Source organism: Pyxicephalus adspersus, chromosome 5 (genome assembly GCF_032062135.1).
Source record: "Pyxicephalus adspersus chromosome 5, UCB_Pads_2.0, whole genome shotgun sequence".
In the NCBI taxonomy this organism is placed as follows: domain Eukaryota; kingdom Metazoa; phylum Chordata; class Amphibia; order Anura; family Pyxicephalidae; genus Pyxicephalus; species Pyxicephalus adspersus.
Window position 1 is genome coordinate 6,838,092 of NC_092862.1, and position 21,722 is coordinate 6,859,813.

At 37.9% G+C, this 21,722-nt stretch overlaps 1 protein-coding gene across 1 annotated transcript in view; it reads left to right on the plus strand.

Moving 5' to 3' along the window:
- Positions 1 to 21,722, plus strand: part of FAM135B (family with sequence similarity 135 member B) — a 96,074-nt gene that overhangs the window by 72,411 nt on the left and 1,941 nt on the right. The window contains 10 exon segments of the mRNA XM_072410631.1: positions 2,130 to 2,285; positions 3,533 to 3,606; positions 4,757 to 4,911; positions 5,717 to 7,520; positions 8,974 to 9,134; positions 12,321 to 12,412; positions 13,562 to 13,659; positions 15,227 to 15,378; positions 17,958 to 18,068; positions 18,662 to 18,775. Coding sequence (XP_072266732.1) covers positions 2,130 to 2,285; positions 3,533 to 3,606; positions 4,757 to 4,911; positions 5,717 to 7,520; positions 8,974 to 9,134; positions 12,321 to 12,412; positions 13,562 to 13,659; positions 15,227 to 15,378; positions 17,958 to 18,068; positions 18,662 to 18,775 — 2,917 coding nt within the window.

Below are 21,722 nucleotides of genomic sequence, written 5' to 3' on the forward strand. Positions count from 1 at the left end.
ACTTTAATAGAAGTGCTTGTATAGTTAAAAAATTCCCCCCACCCAGTGAATGCAAATATTACCTAAAGAGGAAGGGGAGAAATAATCTGAAATAATTGGTATGTTAATTGACCAATTATGAATTACGATTTGTGCAATTTGTTTCTTTTCAATGAACCTAAAAATAACATCCAATATATTACAGACTTCCTGTCTTATGGTGACAATGCTTAGTCAGTGCACTGTATCCACGGAGGAGATACGTTGTCACCCCAAGTTGCCATAATGATGTAGAATAAAAATTTCTTCCTCTCTCCTTAACCCTATGTCATAGATAAGCATTTTTTTATCTCATGGAAGATATCTGAGATCACTAATAGCATTGTTTGATATCTTCTGGAGTTACAATTACACTGAATTTCCAGCGGGATCAACAGACACTCTGTACCTACAGAAAATGTACAATACAGAGGAAAACAAATGCAGCCACATCTAAGAACCAATGGGCTGCAAAATCTAACATTTGTCTTCTTGGATTTAGTTATACATTATAGTTATATACGGGGACCCCACCATATAAGCTTTTCCTGCGCGCTTGCCACTGATAGCCTTCACTGTTACCATGCTTCTTCTTCTTCTTTAATGATACATCCCTGAGTAAAACCATAGAAGAGGTGAAATCATTTATAGCACCCTATTAAAAAGGGGAATTGTCCTTCTCCTAGAACCTTCCTGAAACTAGAAGTCTTCTGTGTATATGCAATGTTATGATTTGGCCTAGAATCTTGATTTTTTAGTGATTGGTTGTCGTCTCCTGAGGTTGGGTAGGGTTCTTGGTCATAGAAACCAATCCCCAGTGAAACATGTTATCCTGTGCCCAATCACTGGGATTGGCAAACAGTGAGGTGGGTTTTTAAATCTGGTGAGTATCCGTAGAATTAGGGAGGAGAGGACTTGCTATGGAGAAGTAGTTGGAAATCTACACGGCCACACGGCCAGATGCCCAAGGCATTGGATCCCAACCCGATCAAGGGTCAGGCCCTACTCAGCCTGGAAGGAAGACAGGAGGGCTTTCTGTAGCTTGATAAACCTGGAAGGACAGCATATTTAAGCAAGACTCCTGTGAAGGTGTGAGGACAGGGGCCCATAAGTGCCACAGAGCTTGGGACTGTCACAATATAAGCAGGGAAGACCATTCCAGTTTATTATCCACAAGGTTGAATTAGCATCAGGAGAATTCTGTCTCTTAGTCAGGACAGAGAAACTTATGGGCTCCTCGGTCTGTGGTTCCTGTGCCCTCCAGACCATGCCCTGATTGTTTGGACATTCTGCACCCCTTCCCTCTCTCCTGCTGATTGCATTTGTTGAGTGAACCTTTAGACTATACTTCAGGACTGAGCTGTGTATGTTATCTGCCCCAACTGAAGGGAAAACCCATAAAATGTCAGCGGCTCCTATGGATTTGAGCACTATGCATGGTTTACTATACTCGAACTGAAGAAAAGTTTGGGTGTCTTGTCCAGTCAGGGTATCAGAACCAACCATTGGCCTTCGAGTGACATCCCAAAAATTTTTACAAACATGATTTTACCCTTCTCCTCTTGTAAAGTGCCCCATAAATGTGTCATTATTTGGAATATCTACTAGATGGCAGCATTTTGGGGCCTAGTTGATGTTTTAGAGACAAATATGTAAAAGACATTCCAAGTCAAAGAACTATAAAATTCACCATCACGAGAGGAAGGGGGATCAGTTTGTCCGTTTCATGCTCATCCACAAAGATGTATATGATTAAACGCCACTGTATTCGAAAAAGTATTTTTGTACCATTCTACTTTAACATCTAACCCCTAAAATGTGCCGCTAACCTATCACCAACACACTTCAATAAAAGCCCTTAGCACATAACCCTCTGAACCCTAACATTGAAAAAATTGTGTGTTAAAGGTAGGCTATATCCAAAAGGTTATACACCTTCTCAGCCTTAAAAAAAAGCTGACGTTCAAGGATTTGGCCTTGGATGTCATATAAAGAAGGACCTGCCGGGTCCATGTAGGAGGTAGAATTTAGGAAATTCTTAGAGGGTACAGTGACTTGGACATGGTTAATGGTTTTGTATAACACAATGTTTTCTTTTTGTCTTCTGGTAGCTTCTGGACAACCCAGACAAAATAACTGAGCAGATCAGCAAGGACTTGGCATGGCTCTGCTCCCAACTTTTGGTCATATGGTCCAAATTACTAGAAATAGTGACTCTTCACCCAGAAGTGACAACCTACCTCATGCAAGAACATCACACCCTCCGGGTAAGCTCAACATTTTTTTTTACATGTGAACCCTAAATGAAAGTTAAAGCCCTGGTTATTTTATTTGTTACACCAGGATGTTTTTGTAAAACTTTCTGACCAAGAGACTCACCGGAAAAGTGGCTGAACTATTCCCCAAAGTGAAGATAGTTGTCAGTCTATCAGTCATTGAAAGAGATGAGTAAAACTTTGAAAAGTTTGATTAGTTGTGGCCTAAAAACTTATGGAACATCAAATTTTGAATTTTTGAACTGCAACTTCTTATTAAGTCATTGATTTTCCATTTTGGCTATGGACATCCAAATTCATGACATTCAGTCCAACTCTAACCTCAAATTTTAAATTACCTCTACAAGTTTATGGACACATTTTACCAACAACTGTCATATACATGCACATTGACTTGATTTTTAGCTTTTCCCTAACTAAATAAAGTATTGGCTTTCAATACATTTTAAAGCCTAACTTTACGCTTCTCTTTGCAGTTGTATTTCTCTATATTTTACCTTTTCCAGGTATCTTTAGGCTGGTCATGTGACAATTACTAACCTTCTCAGCCTTCGTTGGTGTTGGTTGGGCCTTAATATTGCAGAGAGTGTTGCTGACATGAGGATATCAGTGTAAATCTCTTTATCTCTGGAAGCATTGTGGTAACTTCCTATCTGGGTTGGGTTACAAAGAGTCAGGGTTTCCAAAAATCTTAAATTTACTTACTTACAAATCATGTCAAACAAAAGAAGACAAACATTTCAGGGACTCACAGGTCCCTTTTATAAAGGTGGAGAAGACCTATTGCTCAGTACAAGATATACATTCTTACGTACATACACATATACACATATACACATATATACACATCGGAATGTCTAACCAATGCAACAATGTGGTCCAAAGTGAATCTTTCACCACTACAGAGAGCCAGTCCATGACACAGCTCACGCACAATATACCCTCAGCTATGGAAGGATGAGGACATCTTGTGGCACAGCAGAGGTACTGTGGGGTTAACACTCTTATTTCATTACAACTCTACTAGTCAGGGTCTGCAGTCTCTAATATTTAAAGCATCCACAATGCTTCTGGAAACCAGATACTAAGGATCTAAATTTTAGTTCATTGTCATATTGCAATAATAATGTTATTGTGTCTTTCAATAAAATTATAAAATTGTTATACCAATTGCTATAGGAGCACTATGTTTTATAATATATTAGATGTCTAATAAATATTTGTTGTGTCTTTTGTAGGTGAGGAGATTTTCTGAAGCTTTTTTCTACACTGAACATGAAAAACCAGCTGCTCTCACCTTTCAAGAAAATCTGTGAGTTTGTGATATGTCATATGTGCTGCTAACAGAATCTCCAGTAACTAAAAGTGCATTTAAAGCATAACCCCAGCCAAAAATGATCAAAATTAAAAGTCAATTAAAACTTAAAGTGACTCATAATATTAACCCTAAATTATGAGCTATTCCTTTGCAAAAACTTTTGGAATTCCAGATAATAGAAAAGAAGAAAATAGATATCGGCCATAATTCATTACAATAGGCACTTTTTTTTGAGTTCCAAAATATATACCCAAATATATACCAAGGTACCAGTGCTTTTTTTGTAAGAAAAAATAATGAAGCAACTCACATCTTGTTAATTCTCCAGAGTCTTGTTAATGCTCCCCCTTCTCCTCCAGATACCGTGCCAGACCTTTCCCCACAGAAGCACTCTATACAGAGGTATGGGAGTAAAAGAGAGTAAGGAAAGCTTTTTTGGAGGCTTCAGAGTTGTATTTCTCCTTTGGGCAACTAGGGCTCCAAATGCCCCAATTCCTGCTAATATTTAACATATTTAACAGTAATCAACAGAGATGCCAATAAAATTAATGTTAAATTATCTGTTAAATGTGTACAATCTGTTTATCCCCCCTTCCCTTTTTACAGGTTAATTAATTTGTACTTTTGAGTTGTTTATGATAAGTCACTAGCACTTAAATTATTTTTGTGCATTATTGTTGACTACCAGTAGGTGATGCTGTGTCTGAATGTAAAGTCTGTAACAAATCCTGTTTCATAAGTTACTTATGGTCACAGCCCCATCTAGTGGCCCATTAAGTGAGACTAATTTTCTAATGGCATTTTCAACTCAAAAAAATCTTTATGTAAATATTCAAGTATTTATTGTAAGTAAAAAGTGAATTAATTTTTACATTAGTGAAAAATGCCAAGCTGTACCCCTTTATTTCCAAAAATAAAACATCATGATAAATCCCATTAAATTGTATTTACAAAACACTCCTCTCACCTTTCTTTTATCAATCCATCACCTAATATTGGTCTATTGTTGCTGCTTGACACATGCTAAACTTGCCACAAGATAATGGCACATTCTAATTTCCTAAATTGGTCTACTCTTTGCAAAAATATTTCTTTGGGTTGAAGAATATTGAATATTTATAAAAAACATTTTACCTGCTTTCAGGATTCAGAGTCACAGCAACTTGGCATCAGTAGTGAGAAGCTCAGAGTACCTCACCAGCATGCCTCCTCTGCCGGTGGAATGTCTGGATATAGATGGAGACTGGAGTTCTCTTCCCATCATCTTCGAAGATAGATATGTGGAACATCCTCGGAAGGGTGGGTTTCATATAAAATATGTGGGCAGCATGGTGGCTCAGGGGTTAGCACTCCGACCTTTGCAGCGGTAGGTCTCAGGTTCGCTTTCCAGCCAGGACATTATCTGCTTGGAGTTTGCTGGTTCTTCCCATGTCTGAGTGGGTTTCCTCGCACATCCCAAAAACATGCAGCAATGTTAATTGGCTTTCCCCTAAAAATTGACCTTAGATAACATATGACTATGGTAGGGACATTAGATTGCAAGCTCCTTTGAGGGACAGTTAGTGACACCACTATGGACTTTGTACAGTGCTGCATAATATGTTGGTGCTATATAAATGCTGTGTAATAATAAATGTTTAGGTCTATTGATTCCAAATGCATAGGTGTTGCGTGAATGCTTTTGGGATGATTTAAATGAACTTTCAGTTTTAATTAGCTATATATATATCCCATATTTACATGTATATATTCTTTTAAAACAAAGTGTATGCAAAATTTATATTCTTTAGCAGGAAATTATAGCCTGAATAGAAAAGCCTATATTTGCTGTATGAAAGGACTCTTACTCTTGGTATGGAATGATCTTTCTACAGTTATGAGCAGAGAGCTAGAGCTCTGAATTCAGGTAATGATAATATAACAAATGACCCAAGAAATAGGGATTTGGCAGGCAGGGATGAACTCAGAAAGTCCCCTCCTGTTGCACATTTTCCTACAATGACAGCCTAACCCTCCATAATTTAATACTTTGTCTTTGAACATTTTTTTTCTATAAGCTACCATTGACTAAATGTATTATTTTTTATGTTTTTGCTTAAAACAGCGGAAGAGAAGAAATATAAACCTGAGACCATTTTGGGCAATACCAACATATGTGACCATTTTATTCAGACTACAACAGTGTACGCAAATGCTTCTTTTGATGAAACCAGCCAACGTGCCCATGTGTCAGAGGTCATCAACCCAACCCAAAGCCCAGTACACAGTTACCCGGAGGATTTTCAAAAAGCAGAAAGTGTTTCTTTTGTGCCAGAGCTCGGAGCTACTGCCAGCCTTGAATAATCAATTCCAGATGAAGCCAAAGTATCTCTTGAGGATCCACCAGGACATAAATCAACGGGTGTTACGTATATTGAAGTAAAGCCCAGCATGGTTGACCAGTACAGAGGAGAACCTGTGTTGATTGTAAACGCTTCTTTACCTAGCCATGGCTCTGCAACAGATGTAGAGTATAACCTATTGGAGGCTGCTCATGGGTTGGGTGGATTTACTAAAGAGAATTTAGAATGTGAAAGCATAATGATGCATAATACAGGCGACTTTAAAGATAGGCAAAGCCTTAATAAAAAGAGATTACATCAAGGGATGCCCATACTGTCCAAAAGTAATAGTACAGAGTTAATTGGTAAATCTTTAAAGAAAGCACTTGTAGCAAATTCTTTCCCAAATGACAAACTTGACCATTTTTCGTTGTGTTCGGATGCGATCAAGCGTTCATCATCCTTGATATCTGATTCTGGAATAGAGAGTGAGCCAAGCTCAGTAGCTTGGTGTGATACCCGTTCTAGGACAGTGGATCCAGGCAGTGATAAGCAACTTTTACAGCAGTTATCTCGAAAGTACGATATGCATCGAAACTCGCTCGAGGGAGTACAGACAGAGAGTAACACAAGCTTACCGAGTGGCATTCAGGCTTCGTTGACTTCTATTAACTCTTTGCCATTTGAAGAGGAAGAAAGAGATGTAGAACTTTCAAAACTAACTAAATCTGTTTCAGCACCACAAATCAGTAGCCCAGAGGAGACAGCAAACGATCTGACTGTGGTAAAAGCTGAGACAGCCGAGGAAAACCAAGATGACATTTTGGCCAATGATGCTGATAGGACTGAATCTGTAATGACTACGGTAACGTGCAGTGAAAGATATTCACACAGTATGACTATTGAGTCTTCATATGCCAAACCCATAGCTGATTGTTCCATGTCAAATTCCAACAGCAGTTTGGAGAATTTGTTCTCTGACACTGATAAGGTCACCTTAGACGATGATGATGTCTATGGACAGACTGTGATGTGCAATTCACATATTCAGGAGGATGAATGTTTTTCGGATTGTCTGAGCCAAAGGCCTGGAAAGTTGGACTCAACAACATTTTCATTGGAGATGTTGGTAGAGGATGACACATCACACGTTAATTTCTCCAATCTGTCCCCAACTAAGGAGACCATAGAAGGATATCCATACTTGCAAGAGATTGAACTCACCGAAGATTCAAGTAGTGAACAACTTCTTGACAATTACTCTGGCTCAGATCAGGAGTTGTTAGAAGTGGACCATAAGGGTAAATTAGGCAAAAATGTGTGTACGTCCTTACCACAATCAAGCTCAAATTCAACGACAGTGTTGGCCCCCGATGGAAGGCGAGGTGTGGATATGGTTAACCTCTCTGTTTCATGTACAGCAACCTGTTTGCCTTTTTCCTCAATACAAAAAGACACTCCTGTCATTCCTGGCTTTTCAACAAAACAAGTATTGTTCCCGATAACAAGGCAACCCCTAGGATCTTTTGGGGTTATTTCAGGGGATTCTTCAGATACCGATGAAGAAGTTAATGAACGGATGCTTAGGTGAGGTAACATTTCAGCACCTACACTGCATTTTTGATGCAGTATTGATGAATACATGCATTAGAATACAATTTTGTGCATAATAAAAAGTTTTGTTTGCTGCCTTGCCCTCTGGTCCAGTGCTTTTGGGTCGTCAATGGAACACAATGGAGTACAAAATAAGGTACCCATAACAAGAGGGCAAGAAAACACATTGTTTTCTGTGGACTCTTTGAAGTATTTTGGTCTGGTGCTCCTTTTTAGACCTTCCTAGGTGCACTTTACTTTCTGGGTCCCAAGGGTGTTCATTTTTGTTGTTGAGACTAGCCATATCAAAGTCACTGTGCTTATTAAGAGATGGATAGGTATGTGGAAATAATATAATTGATAATAAACTTTAGCGTATTGGTCATCTTATTCTAAAATCCATGAGCCATGAACCTTATTATGGAGTTGGCCCACATTTGCAGCTCCAGTGGCTTTCACGTCTGAAAGGCATTCCCCAACATTTTACAGTATGTCTGTGGAAACGTGTGACTATTCAGCTAAAAAACATTTACAAGGTCAGGTACTTGAGATCCTCCACACCAAACCCATCTCATAAATTTTATGCTATAGCACAGATGGAACCCTTTATTAGAAACACTTGTACCCAATCATAATCTGAAGGGATGTCCACATGTTATGCAATGTATAGGGGTCTGTGAATTTGACATACAAATCCCCATTCACTGGTTTCTTCCATGCATAATAACAGAAATATTTGTTCTGCTCTCCTGTTGCCAGTTATGCCCAGCGGTCAGTAAAGTAAATCCTATACCTTCCTCATCTATCCGAATTTAAAAAAAATGTCTGAAACTCATCTGAATTAACAAGCAAACTATTTATAAATCGTTCCCCTGGTGTAGATTTAAAAGTCAAATGTTTGCAGGCTTTTATAACAGAACTTTTTTTAATCTTCATTGTGAGTGTAAAAGAAGCTTGATGCAGCTTAGAAAGAGGTCAGATATAGTTCAGAAGAAAAGAACTTGGAAAAACTTTAGAAGAATTTGAAACTGATTTCAAATTGAATCTTAATACATATACAGTAAAAGTATGTTGTGTAGTTTATGGTATTAGACGTGCTACCTATTTGTACATTGATTTGATTTATTAAAGGAACAAATACTGTTCTTTGCAGAGCAAATATTAAACTAATCAGAAAATTTGGTGAAGCTTTTGGATTGAATATTCAGTTATGTGCAAGAGAGATTTTAAAAGTATATTTTTCTTGCATTTGATAGGATAATAGAAAAGATTCATCCTATTTACTAAACTGAGTGAACAATTTCTTTTTAAAGTAAGCTGTTTTCTACTTCTCACATGATGTTTAGTGTAATAGTTTTTGCTCTACTATATATAACAAAAGAGGTCTATTTGTGTATAAAGTTGTATTGAAGTTGTTGTATATGTCATTTATATATCTTTTCTACAGTTTTCATCAGGCTAATGAAAAGTTCATGGAAGACTTGAAGTTTGAAGGTTTCATGTACAGTGACCTGTCCATATTGGCCTCAGACCTTCCTTATTTTCCTCCGGAAGAGGAGCACCCAGAAGATGGCATCCATCTTGTTATCTGTGTTCATGGACTGGATGGTAATTTATGTATTTCATGTATTTATAAATTACCCGTTTCCTTTTAATGATTGTTTGTGGCTAATGAAGTTTGTTGTTATAGAATAGAAAACAATGAATTGGTTTGCCCAGAGAAAGATTCATCCAAGACTGGACTGCTTTGCAGGTCCCTGGATTTTTAAAAAACTGCACTTTATTATTACACAGTATTTATATAGCACCATCATATCATGCAGTGCTGTACAAAGTCCATAGCCGTGTCACTAACTGTCCCTCAAAGGAGCTCACAATCTAATGTCCCTACCGTAGTCATATGTCATTAATGTAGTCTAAGGTCAATATTTAGGGGGAAGCCAATTAAAATCACCGCATGTTGTTGGGATGAAACTGGAGTACACGGAGGAAACCCACACAGACATGGAGAGAACCTGCAAACTCCATGCAGATAATGCCCTGGCTGGGAATCGAACCCAGGACCTAGCGCTGCAAAGGCTGGAGTGCGAACCCCTGAACCACCTGCTGCCCCATTTTGTAGACATTTGGCCATTGTTGGGCATTCTATACAAAAACCATGGACATAGGTATCTAATTGGCTCCCATAATTTGTATAACAGCCTCCAACTTTTCTGGGAAGGATTTTTACAAGATTTTGCAGGATGTCTTTGGGAATTTGTGCTCCTTCAGTCAAAATAAGCCAGCACTAGGCCCCAGGTCTGAATCCCAGCCAGGGCACTATCTGTATGGAATTTGCAGGTCCTTCCTGTGTTTGCATGGGTTTCCTCCCACATACCAAAAACATGCAGTTAGGTTAATTGGCTTCTCCCTAAAATTCACCTTAGACTACATTAACAACATATGATTATAGTAGGGACATTAGATTGTGAGCTCCTTTGAGGGGCAATTAGTGACACAACTATGGACTCTGTACAGCATTGTGTAATAGGATGATGCTATATAAATACTGTATAAAAAATGCATTTAAAAAAAACAGTACTGATGTTAGATAAGAAGACCTGGCTCATATTTGGCATTCCATTTTGTTTTTGGTAGATTTAAGTTCAGGCTACTTAAGTTCCAAACATAAAAACTCATCACACAATAAACTATTAGAAATTCATTTGTACATAGGGGCAGTCATGCTGGAACAGAGGGCCTTTCCTAAACTGTTACCAATAGTTTGTGTCTGCAAAGTTCTCCAAAATATTTGTACATGATGGAACATTAAACATGTCCTTCACTGGAAACACTTGAACACAGCATTGCAGGGTGCTGTCCTCATACTATTAGCTTTATAGTGCTTATACAGTCATGTGAAACATATGTACACTGCGTGTATATTTTTGTCTTATTCAAAATTACTGAACAAGCAAACAAAAATAAAAAAATCATTTTGGAGGTTATATGGGAATGGGGAACAATGAACAGTTACCTTTTCAACTATTTATTCAACATAAATATCAATAAATATAATACATAGGGGAAAAAAAGATAGTATTACCTCTCTGGTGAATAGCTTGGTGAAATCCTGGACCACTCCTTCATACAAAATTAATTGGCAAGATTGGTGTTGTAATTTCCACAATCTCCCCAACATTTCAATGGGATTCAAATCAGAGCAATTAAAAAGCCAGTTGTTAACCCTCCATTTCTTTATATTGAAACATTCTTTGGCGGATTTTCAAGTATTTTTTTAAAGTTTAAATTTGGGTTAACGTCACGGCAGATGGCCTCAAGTTCTAATCAATTACACTTTTATATGATGCAGAATTCATAGCTGACTCAATGAGCCTAAATTATCTAAGGCTGGAGAGGATACATTTTCATCATTGAACTTGGGGGATCCAGCAAACATGGAATGGATCTGGTTCAGGACTTATAACATATTCTGAATACTAAATATCTGTTCCATTCCAGTTTGCTGGATCACCCAGCTTCACAGATGAAAGTGTATCCTCTCCAGCCTTGGAGAGCATTATTAAATCAGACCCAATGAGTGCACCATGCCTAGGCCCTAAAGTAGCAAAGCAAACCCAGACCATCATTTTCCCACCGCTTTGTTTCACAGTTGGTACTGCTGTGCTTGTCTACTGTTACTGTGGCCAAGCCGATTTATATCTGATTTGTCAGTCCATGGCATATTGTGTCAGTATTTTTTAACATCAAAGGGTTTTTCCTGGCATACCTCCCATACAATTGATGCAATATTTTTCCGATTGTAGATACATACACTTTGATTCCAACTATACAGATGTTACCTGAGAATTTTTGGGGGTTCTCACACATTCTTTTTAACATCAAAAAGGGCTAAATTTGCTTGGATGTGCACCCTAAAGTAGTCATTTAAAATCAACTCCAGTACTACAATAAAATATAAAATCGTTGAGTTTAAATAATTTGACGGTCATTTTAATTTCTTTGCCAGACTTATCTACACCCAGCTTTCGCTCTGAGGGCCCATTTTTATCTTGATGATGATGATGATGATGTAATAATGACTCAATACAGGGTAATAGTAAAGTGCACACCAGACCCTAAGTATCCACAGATTTCACCTGTAAAGACTCCAAGAATATTCTAACTATTGCTAGTTAATTCAGAACACCTAATCTAGATTTATTGATATCAAATGTAGGTGTCTACCTTTTTTCACACAATACAACTGAATTTATTTTAATTTAAACTATGAGAAATGTAAATAAACTGTTGGTTTTATTTAAAATATGTAACCCCTATCTGTTCACTATTTGAATAAAGATCTAGGGCCTGATTTATTAAAGCTCTCCAAGGCTGGACAGAATACACTTTCACCAGTGAAGTTAGGTGATCCAACAAACCTGGAATAGATTTATTTAATGCCATTTGCTATTTGCTAGCAAATGCTTTGAATCCTGGACCAGATCCATCCCAGGTTTGTTGGATCACCTAGCTTCACTGGTGAAAGTGTATTCTCTCCAGCCTTGGAGAGCTTTAATAAATCAGGGCCCTAATGTTTGCCTGTATATATATATATATATATATATATATATATATATAAATATAATAAAAATATCTAAAGATTCCATTAAATATACATGTCACACATTGTGTGTTGGATTTACTTATCTAGTACTGTCACATTTATTTATTCTTTTACTTTGTGGTAAATGTAACAAAAGGATAACTTTAACATAATACAAATATAATATAATAACTAAATAAATATTTCAGGTAACAGTGCGGATCTTCGATTAGTCAAGACCTTTCTTGAGCTTGGTCTACCCAGATCAAATCTGGACTTTCTTATGTCTGAAAAAAATCAGGTGTGTATGAAACTTTATATTTATGAATTGGTAAATAAGTATAATTCATTTGTACTGCAATGTAATATGTTTAGAAGTGTTCAGGAAAATACAGTCAGGGCTCATTTTGACCCAAATTTACCTTTTTAAGCTCAGATTTAAACTCTGAATTTCTGAGTTCTGATTCAAATCTAATATTTTTGTAGGAAACATGAGCCAATCCAAGAGAACCCGATTGGCGCTTTGTTCTCCATCCTCTACTGAGTGCCATCATTATTGCAGCCTTTTATAAAAGACGAAGCACAGCAGAACAAGGTGCCATTGTACTAGGAAGAGTGGAACAAATAGGCTTAGAGGAAACATTTGACATTGTGTGCATAGATAGGGACAGATTGCAGATGTTTTTAGGGTGAAATAGGTGTAGATAAGTTAAAAAGAAAAAAATAGATTTGGTTTACCTTGTGCCATGAAGTTACCACTGCATTAGGTCAAATTGCAATGCTTTGTAGGGAAAGATAAAAGTTAAACATAAAATTATAGTACACACACATAAAGTACACTGTATTTCCCAAGGCTACATTTTTATCATACTGTATATTAGGAAAATTTAATAGAAAAAAATGAATTATAAAGGGGTATACACTGTTTTCCAAGGCCATGTTTCCTCTAACTGCTAATTTGTTTAATTGTGGCATAATATATATATATATATATATATATATATATATATATATATATATAAGCTTAAGGAAATAATGAAAACATTAAAACATTAAAACTTGGAGACAACACAGGATAATCCAAGCAAGACAGTAATCAATTTGTAAGGGATTTTTTTTGTTGGTAATGAGCAAGTCCGAAAACAAATCTGATGGTCAAGTTGCTTTAACAGGCTAACTCACATTGGTTCCTAAATACAAAGTTCTCTTTCTTACACTGTAAGGAATTAGCAAAGATTTCAAATGACTGCTGATTTGTCCAGGACTTGCCAGCCCAGCATATTCAGGTCAAGAGCTAACTGATACTAAATGAAAATGTTAAAGGTTTTGGTTGCTTTTCTGCTTCAGGACCTGGGCATATTGCAGTCACCGAGTGAACAATTGTGAATTCCACTTGCAATGTTATCTTTCTCTATCGTAGATCAGTAATGTTTTTTTCTCCGTCTTTTAGAATGACACGTTTGCTGACTTTGATGCGATGACTGACAGGCTGATTGATGAGATTATCCAGCACATACAGCTATATAACCTCTCGATCTCCAGGATAAGGTGAGAGAAAACATAATATTGTTCCAGGGATTGCAAAATCATTGATCTAAAGTACAAACTAAAATGTGAACTTTGTGCTTTTAGATCAATGATTTAAGGCGCACACACATCTCCTTCAACTCACAAGATAAATATAAAAAGCAAAATAAAGACCTAGTATCTATGTGCACTCTGGTGGACCAGATTCATAATAGAAAGCCCACCGAGTACAAGTCCTAGACTAGATATTTATGGGCATATTTTGATTATGGGGACAAAAAGAGTACAAGAAATACATTTTATAATGACTCTAGCAGGGAGTAGGGCTTTCCAGCACTTCTTTTTAAGATCATGTGTGGTAGTGATGAATTACTTGTACTTAGTCAAAAGTTAGGGGGAAAATATTGCTTCCACTATTTGCGATTGAACACGTTTAGAGCATTGAGCTACCATCTGCGACTAATGGTGGCCAGATCATTCTGATTGGTGCTGATTATGACTCAGATTGGAGCGGTTTTAACTTCGGATTGGAACTTGGAATTATGCTGGGCAATTTTTTTGATCCTGGACACTGAGTAAATCTTGAGAGAGGAAGTGAGAGCTGCAATGTGGACATTAAACCTGAAGATGCTTTTTGGAGTATCTATTGTACCCCATTGGCAGTGTTCTGGAGCTCATTGTGCTTTAGAATATCATAATAAACTTTTCATACTTGACAACAGAAACATATTTATTATTTTCTATTGGGCATTGATGAAACTACATTCATTTTTGTTTTGTAAGAAGAAGGGAATTATCAATATTAGACAGTATTTATATGGCGCTGACATATTACGCAGCACTTTACAAAGTCTGCAGTCATGTCACTAGCTATCCCCAAAAGAGGCTCACAATCTAATGTCCCTACCCATGCAAACTCCATGCAGATATTGTCCTGGCTGAGATCCAAACCTTGGACCTAGCACTGCAAAGGCCTGAGTGCTAACCACTGAGCCACCATGCTGACAATGGCAATTATGTTAGGGAAGTGGGAAGTGTTGCTGAAATGCGTAAGTCCCTCTTTTTATCGTGTTTCAATGACCATATACACTTTTCCCAGTTGATTGATGGACCCAACATTGCTGCCATTTTCATTGTTCTGGGAAAGTGAAGGAATAAAACTATTTACAGATTTTAAAACTGTAATGAATGTCCTAGTTTAGGCATTTACCCATTAGGTGAAAATGGTTTGTCTATCTCACTGTTATCCTTTTGCTTTGTCACATTGGGTTTTATTAGAGACTAAAAGTGTCAATTTCAACAAACAGGCAGACATGAGCAATTGTTGTCACCCCCACAATATCCTCCTGAGAAATTTCATTAAGCAAATACATACTGTATGTATACAAGAAGTGGTCATGAAAACAGAGGATGAAAAAAGTGTGAACAAAGTGAAAATGATATACAACATAAATGGCAATCGTATATAGAGCTTCAACAAACAAAACTTAATTTGTTTAAATTTTATATCTACAGTATTTTTTAATGTATATATAGAAATGATCCAAAAAAATATTAAACCAGCTTTGTGTGATTTTTTTCTGTGCAGTTTTATCGGGCATTCACTGGGAAATATCATCATCCGATCGGTACTCACCCGCCCTCGTTTCCGGTATTACCTGAACAAGTTGCACACATTCCTCTCCCTATCCGGCCCCCACCTAGGAACTCTCTACAGTAACAGCACTTTGGTCAGTACAGGTAAGTTGTCTGGAGGTGTCATGAGATGGTGTGGTTAGGTTTTTGGAAGGTGCATGGAAATGGAATGACACTGGTCAGGTAAAATCATCCAACAGATTGACGTAAATTTACTTTATTTTCCAAAATTAAAAAAAAAAAAAAAAAATTTATAAATTGAGTCACAAAAAAAAAACTACTGCCTAAACCTAAAGTTTAAATGGCTAATATTATGTTCTTCTTTCATTACCATGCTAAAGTTATTTTTAAACATAACTCTCCCTTTCTCATTACATATCAGTTATGTAATGAGAATCATTGCAGAGTTTCTTTATCTGTCAATGCAATGTAAAAAATAATGGTGGGTAGAGAGGGTCAGTACTGCCCATAGCTTCCAGAAAACATCACAGCACTCTATCTCAGTACCCCTATCAAGAGCTTTTAGTTCTGATCCAGAATGGACCTTGGAAGGTGTTATGCAAACATCAATACCCCTTGATGGGTGGATGTCAGTCTGCAGGTGTAGATATTTCTAGACAGATTGTATTTGCATGCAAAACACTCTACATAATGCTCACATATGATGTTAAAGCCTCGTACAGATGTCCAATAGACATCACAAGATTGTAGCTGGAAATAATTCGTTGTGATAATTTCCAGTGACAGATGAATGAACGAGCGCTATACACGCATCAGAATTCTGTTCAATAAAGGGAGGAGGGGGGAACAAGCAAGTGGCACCCCACTATGATCCCCCCTATAGGAATGAACAGCAATTATTCTCTTTACAGATTCAGATTTTCCCAGAGACGAGCAAAGCCATTCATCTTGAGTGAGAATTACCTGACCTGTACATAGCCTAAAAGAACAGAAATCCAAAAAATGAAAGGCACAGACCAATGTCAGCCTATGGAGGAAATAAGTGGAAGATGCTGGTGTAATGCGCCTGGGCACACAAACCACAGCCAACTCCAAGAATCCTTTTATCAAATTTTATTATCGTCATGAAACAAGACAAGGGTTATTTACAGATGTTAATTCTGATAAGCGTAGTACAGGAGGGTAAGGGAAACGCAAGTCAGGAACAATCCGAGGTCAGGGCAGGCAGAGTTCAGGCAGGAGTCAGGTTTCAGACCAGGTCGCTATGGGAATGACAAACTGGATTAACATAAACCAACACAAAGGACGCACCCAGGCACACTGTGTTCACAGAGGCTTATAACGGGCAATGTTGTTCGGGACAGGTTCTCCTTAAGTGGCCAGAGGGACCAATGACCTTGCGGCACCTGGCACCATTTGATAGGAGGGTAACTGAATGCCCTGCGGCCGATTGGCCACAGGGAATTCAAACTAACTATGTCCCGCCCCAGGCGAGGCAGCTGAGTGGCACGCCCTCGGGGGGTACAAGAGGCACGTGTGGTAGCGTGCGCACCTTTTCCCACAGCACCCCTGGGATGTGCCCTACTTTGCACCTCCACAGGAGTGCATAGAACAGGACTTTCAGTAATCACGTCCATAGAGATGCAAGGGATGCCGCCTGGCCGAACAGTAGTTTGGCTAGGACAGATCCCTCCACCTGCAGAGAGAGACACGCTGCGAGCAGGGCAGCAGCCTCGGCCATGCTGCCTGTTGCAGCGGCATCTCCCTCTGCAGCTGGGATCCCCAGGGACGCTGTGGGCTCGTAGGACAGGTAAGTTCCTTACAGCTAGACATCCTCCAGCCAGAAAATTAGTTGAGTTTAATGTGATATGCTGTGGGTTCTAATGTACACTATGAAAGGGGAAAGCTATCAGAGGGGAAAAAAAAGTTCCAGTGGAAAAGACCTGGCAATGGATCATGGAAAGGGTGATACATGCAGATTCAATATCCGTTTTCCTGGCATAGTTCTAGATAACATTAACACAGTTACACATAGTTTTTAAAAAGGTACATTACTTTTCTTAAATACAGATGATTGATTACAGAAGTAGCAATTTCAGTATGTTTGTCCATACACAAGTGTAGAGAGAATTTAGACCTGTAATAGATAAACTAAACCTAGAGTTGTGATGGAAGGTATAGGGTGATAGGAGAGTAAGAAGAACTCCAGAATATATGGGAATAACTGGTATAAATAGAGCTGGCCCTTTCATACCCCAAGATATGAGAAAAGAATGTGGTAGGGGTAATTGATAGGAAGAGAAAATATTAGGAAGAAGGGGGAATCAGATTTGATATTAATAAATAATGTTGGGTTGTAGAATGGAATATGGTCCAGTTTGATGGTCGATGGCATATTAAATTATTAATAACCTACAGATGTGTCGCTCTATATTTCTCAGTGCTGCTGTGGTTTCTCTTTGAGGGTGCCCAAACCAAAAAGTTACAATCTGTTACTGGTCCCTAAATTTCTAAGCTTGGAAACTTTCCAAAAGCTGGACAGGGTGCTCACTGTTAGATGCATCTGTGTTCAGCTAAACCAGTTATTTCATTATATTTCATTATTACACTACAGTTACAATGTTTTACCTTCTGCAGATATAACCTCTTCATGTATTATGCGTATTCTTCAACCTTGTTATTCTGCGTAACTTTGTACCATGTATTCTCTATCTCCTGCCAAGGTTTGTGGTTGATGCAGAAGCTAAAGAAGTCCGGCTCCTTGCTACAGCTTACGTTCAGGGACAATGCGGATCTACGGAAATCTTTTCTGTATCAGCTAAGCCAAAAACCAGGTTTGTAAACTTTGTTGTAAAAGTGAAATTATTTACAGAGTAGAATCTTCTTTAGCTATATGGCTTTGTTAGAGAAGCTTCAGGCTATGTCTATAAATGTGAACAAGGTTGCAAGGTACCATACCTACAAGATAAATTGCTATTTATTAAAGTTAGCAAATTAAGACTTTATATTCAACACATAGAACTGTAAATTGGGAGTTGACAATGATGACACACAATGGATTTAATTAATTGAGCTGAGAAGATAACCATAACATTCTAAGCTCCAAGCAATTGATGGAGGCACACCCCAAAACTACATCTCAGCGGTAGCTTTTGTTGAACAGTGTTTGGTTGTGAAAGAAGCAACATTGTTTTTCGGATGTGATATGCACATGGAAAAAACAAAACAAAATGGGTATTGTTAGAATTAGTCAACAACACTATTTCTGATTTCAATACAGAAGAAACAGTGCTGTCAGGTCAAGTAAGGTGACGTTCACTAGATTAGGTGCTTTGCAATACCTTAAAAAACAAAGCATGTGCGATTGTAAATGTTTCCCATAGATTGTTTTTTTACGAGTCTTAGCTTTGCATTTTTTCATCTACAGGTCTTCAGTATTTTAAAAATGTTGTTTTGGTGGCGTCTCCACAAGATCGGTATGTCCCTTTTCACTCAGCAAGAATCGAAATGTGTAAAAATGCCATCAAAGACAAGCATACAGGTACAATACATTTTATCACACAAGCAACTAGAGTATAAACTCTTCTGAAAAATATCAAAGGCAAAGTTTCTCAGGAAAATGAAACAGTATGCAAAGTATCAATCAGTACTTATCTAATCTATAATTATATTAGGTAAGAGTTGTTAAAAGATTTGGCTCACATGTGTGCTTTACAAAACATACTTTCTTGCTGGTTGAGCAGAAGTCAGTCCTTGTATTTAGCAGTGTCAGGAGAAAGAAGAGATTTAAGGCTGGAATTCAAGTGTTTTATTGGAATCGTGTGTCATTACATCCACTTTGTGAATTAAAATGATAAATTGTAGCAAGCCAACATATGGGGTAACATACAAGGACGGATCTCTGTTAAACCAATGAGCAAGTAGATTTTGTAAAATTTAGATCTGAGCTGAGTATTTCTGCAAATATTCCTTAATATAACTGTTTTTATATGTGAGTTCTGGTTGAAACTTTTAAATAGTGATCTTTAAAATATGTTATGTGTTTTTAAGCATTAATAATTGTTAGCTTAAAGTTCAACTCATGTTGAATGTTTTCTTTTATTTGATAAATGGTGCTTTTCTCTATGATTTACCACACAGAGGTCCAGCACTAGTTATTTTGTGTGATTAATATTATTTTTATCTAGTATTTATATAGCACGTACATATACACATCACTTTATAAAGTCCATAGTCTTGTCACTAGCTGTCCCTCCAAGGGGCTCACAATTTACAGATCCTTTCTTAGTTATATGTCTTTTTAATACAGTCTGAAGTCATTTTAGAAGGAAGCCAATTAACCTATCTGCATGTTTTTGGGATGTGGGAGGAAACGGAAGCAAACCCACAGGAACACAGGAAGAACCTGCAAAGACTGTGATCCCAGGAGGTCATGTACTTACCTCTTGGCAATTGTGTTATCATATGAGCCAAGCTTACAATATAATACTGCAGAAGGTGGCACCAATATCATAACATCAGCATTGCCTTTCTGAAGACTTGTTCTCGAGGACTCTAGTACTTCCAGAAATAGAGGACCATGGCCAGCTCCATTTCTTCCATGTGTCAGTACTGGGCCATGGTAATTGTCTGTGCAGGTACCCGGTGCTGTCATATGAAGGTGTAACCAGCTTACTTAGCTGCAGTATTTGCATTTTATCTTCACACACTCATCCAGTCATTGGTCAGGCAGCCACACATAAGGGATCAAGCAGAGATCATTGTGTTTGACTTTGTAAGGACTTTTGATATTCATTCTTTATCGGCAGCATGGTGGCTCAGTGGTTAGCCATCTGGTCTTTGCTGTGCTGGGTCCCAGGATCGAATCTCAGGCAGAACGCTATCTGCATGGAGTTTGCAGGTTCTCCCCATGTTTGGGTTGGTTTCTCTAGGTTTTGTGGTTTCCTCCCACATCCCAAAAAAATGCAGTTAGGTTAATTAGCTTCCCTTCAAAGTTGACCCTAGATTGTGGTTTTGACTATGGTAGGGACATTAAATTGTGAGCCCCTTTGAAGCCCTCACTACATAAATACTGGATAATAATATTGAGGTGGACTTCACTTGGCTGGCCCCCTGTAAGACAATAGGGAGGCCCAATGCTACCATCTGCACACTCCCAGCTCCATAGTCCACCTTCTGTGATTGTATAGTGGATTTTACATAACACATAAAGTACTGAACCATGAATGAAACATACTGTAAGATATTAGGACGCACAATCTCACTGACATTCACTTCCAGGTCCACAGCCAACCTATATTATAACATTGTACCAGGCAATCATTACAATACATCTCCTAATGTACTTCACAGGATATATAAACCAGCAGAACGGGCAGAGTAATCTAAAACAGAATCCAATCAATATTATTACAATAAAAACATATAAGAGATCACAATGCTTGTGTTTACAGTGCAGGTTTCTGTCATCCACGACAGCCATTTTGAACTGTGCTCAGACTTCATTATAAAGTTCACTCACATGCAGTTTAGAAATGCTTTAACACTTATATTTACTACATTAACAATTATAGAGCTCATAACACTGAAGGAAGAATGATTTTAGAAGATAAAAAGTTTTTTATGGGAAGAATCTGTCAGAGAGTCTTACCTCAGGAAATTACCTCAGGAGAATTCTTCTGTGCACTGAGGAGACTGAATCAAATCCTAAGCACAGAGAGGAAGGGTGGAAAAGTTAATTAGAGTATTACAGTTTGGAACTCACTATTAGAACTTTTCTGAGTTATAATATAAGATTAGAGATGAGATGAGATTAATTAACCTCTACTGCCCCGGGGATCGCACACTCTTCTCAATGATTGCAGCCACAGCTGCAATCATTGAGAAGATGCCCCGCAAATGAGAAACTTACAAGTATCTCTTACAAATTATACTTCTGTATCTGTAAGAAATGTATCATTTGTAAGAGATACTTATATTACAATGTCAGGAGGTTCCCCTTTGCCGGGCATCTTCTCAATGATTGCAGCTGTGGCTGCATTCATTGAGAAGAGTGTGCGATCCCCGGGGCACTAGAGGGTAATTAACCTCTAGTGCCTGGGGATCGCAGAGGATTTTCTTCTGAATCCTTCTGTTCAGCGAGAGCTTGACCTCTTGGCGAATCAGAAGGCCGTTCTTGCTTACATTTTCGGTAAGCGAGAAAGGCCCGATTTGCTGCGAGATCGAACTTAATATTCTCGCTCGTTCATCCCTATATAAGATATTAACAAAAAAGGGTTTATTTGGACTGTATGAAGTTATTTATTCATTAACAGAAGCAATGGAAGGGATGTCATTTTCGGTGAGTGAAATGGACAGTCCCAGTGCATTCCTATCTACTTGCTTTACCTTACCGCAGTTCAGAAATATTTTTGTTATTATTATTATTAAAGAGGATTTATATAGTGGCAAAATAATATGCAGCACTGAACATATAGGGAATAGGGGTT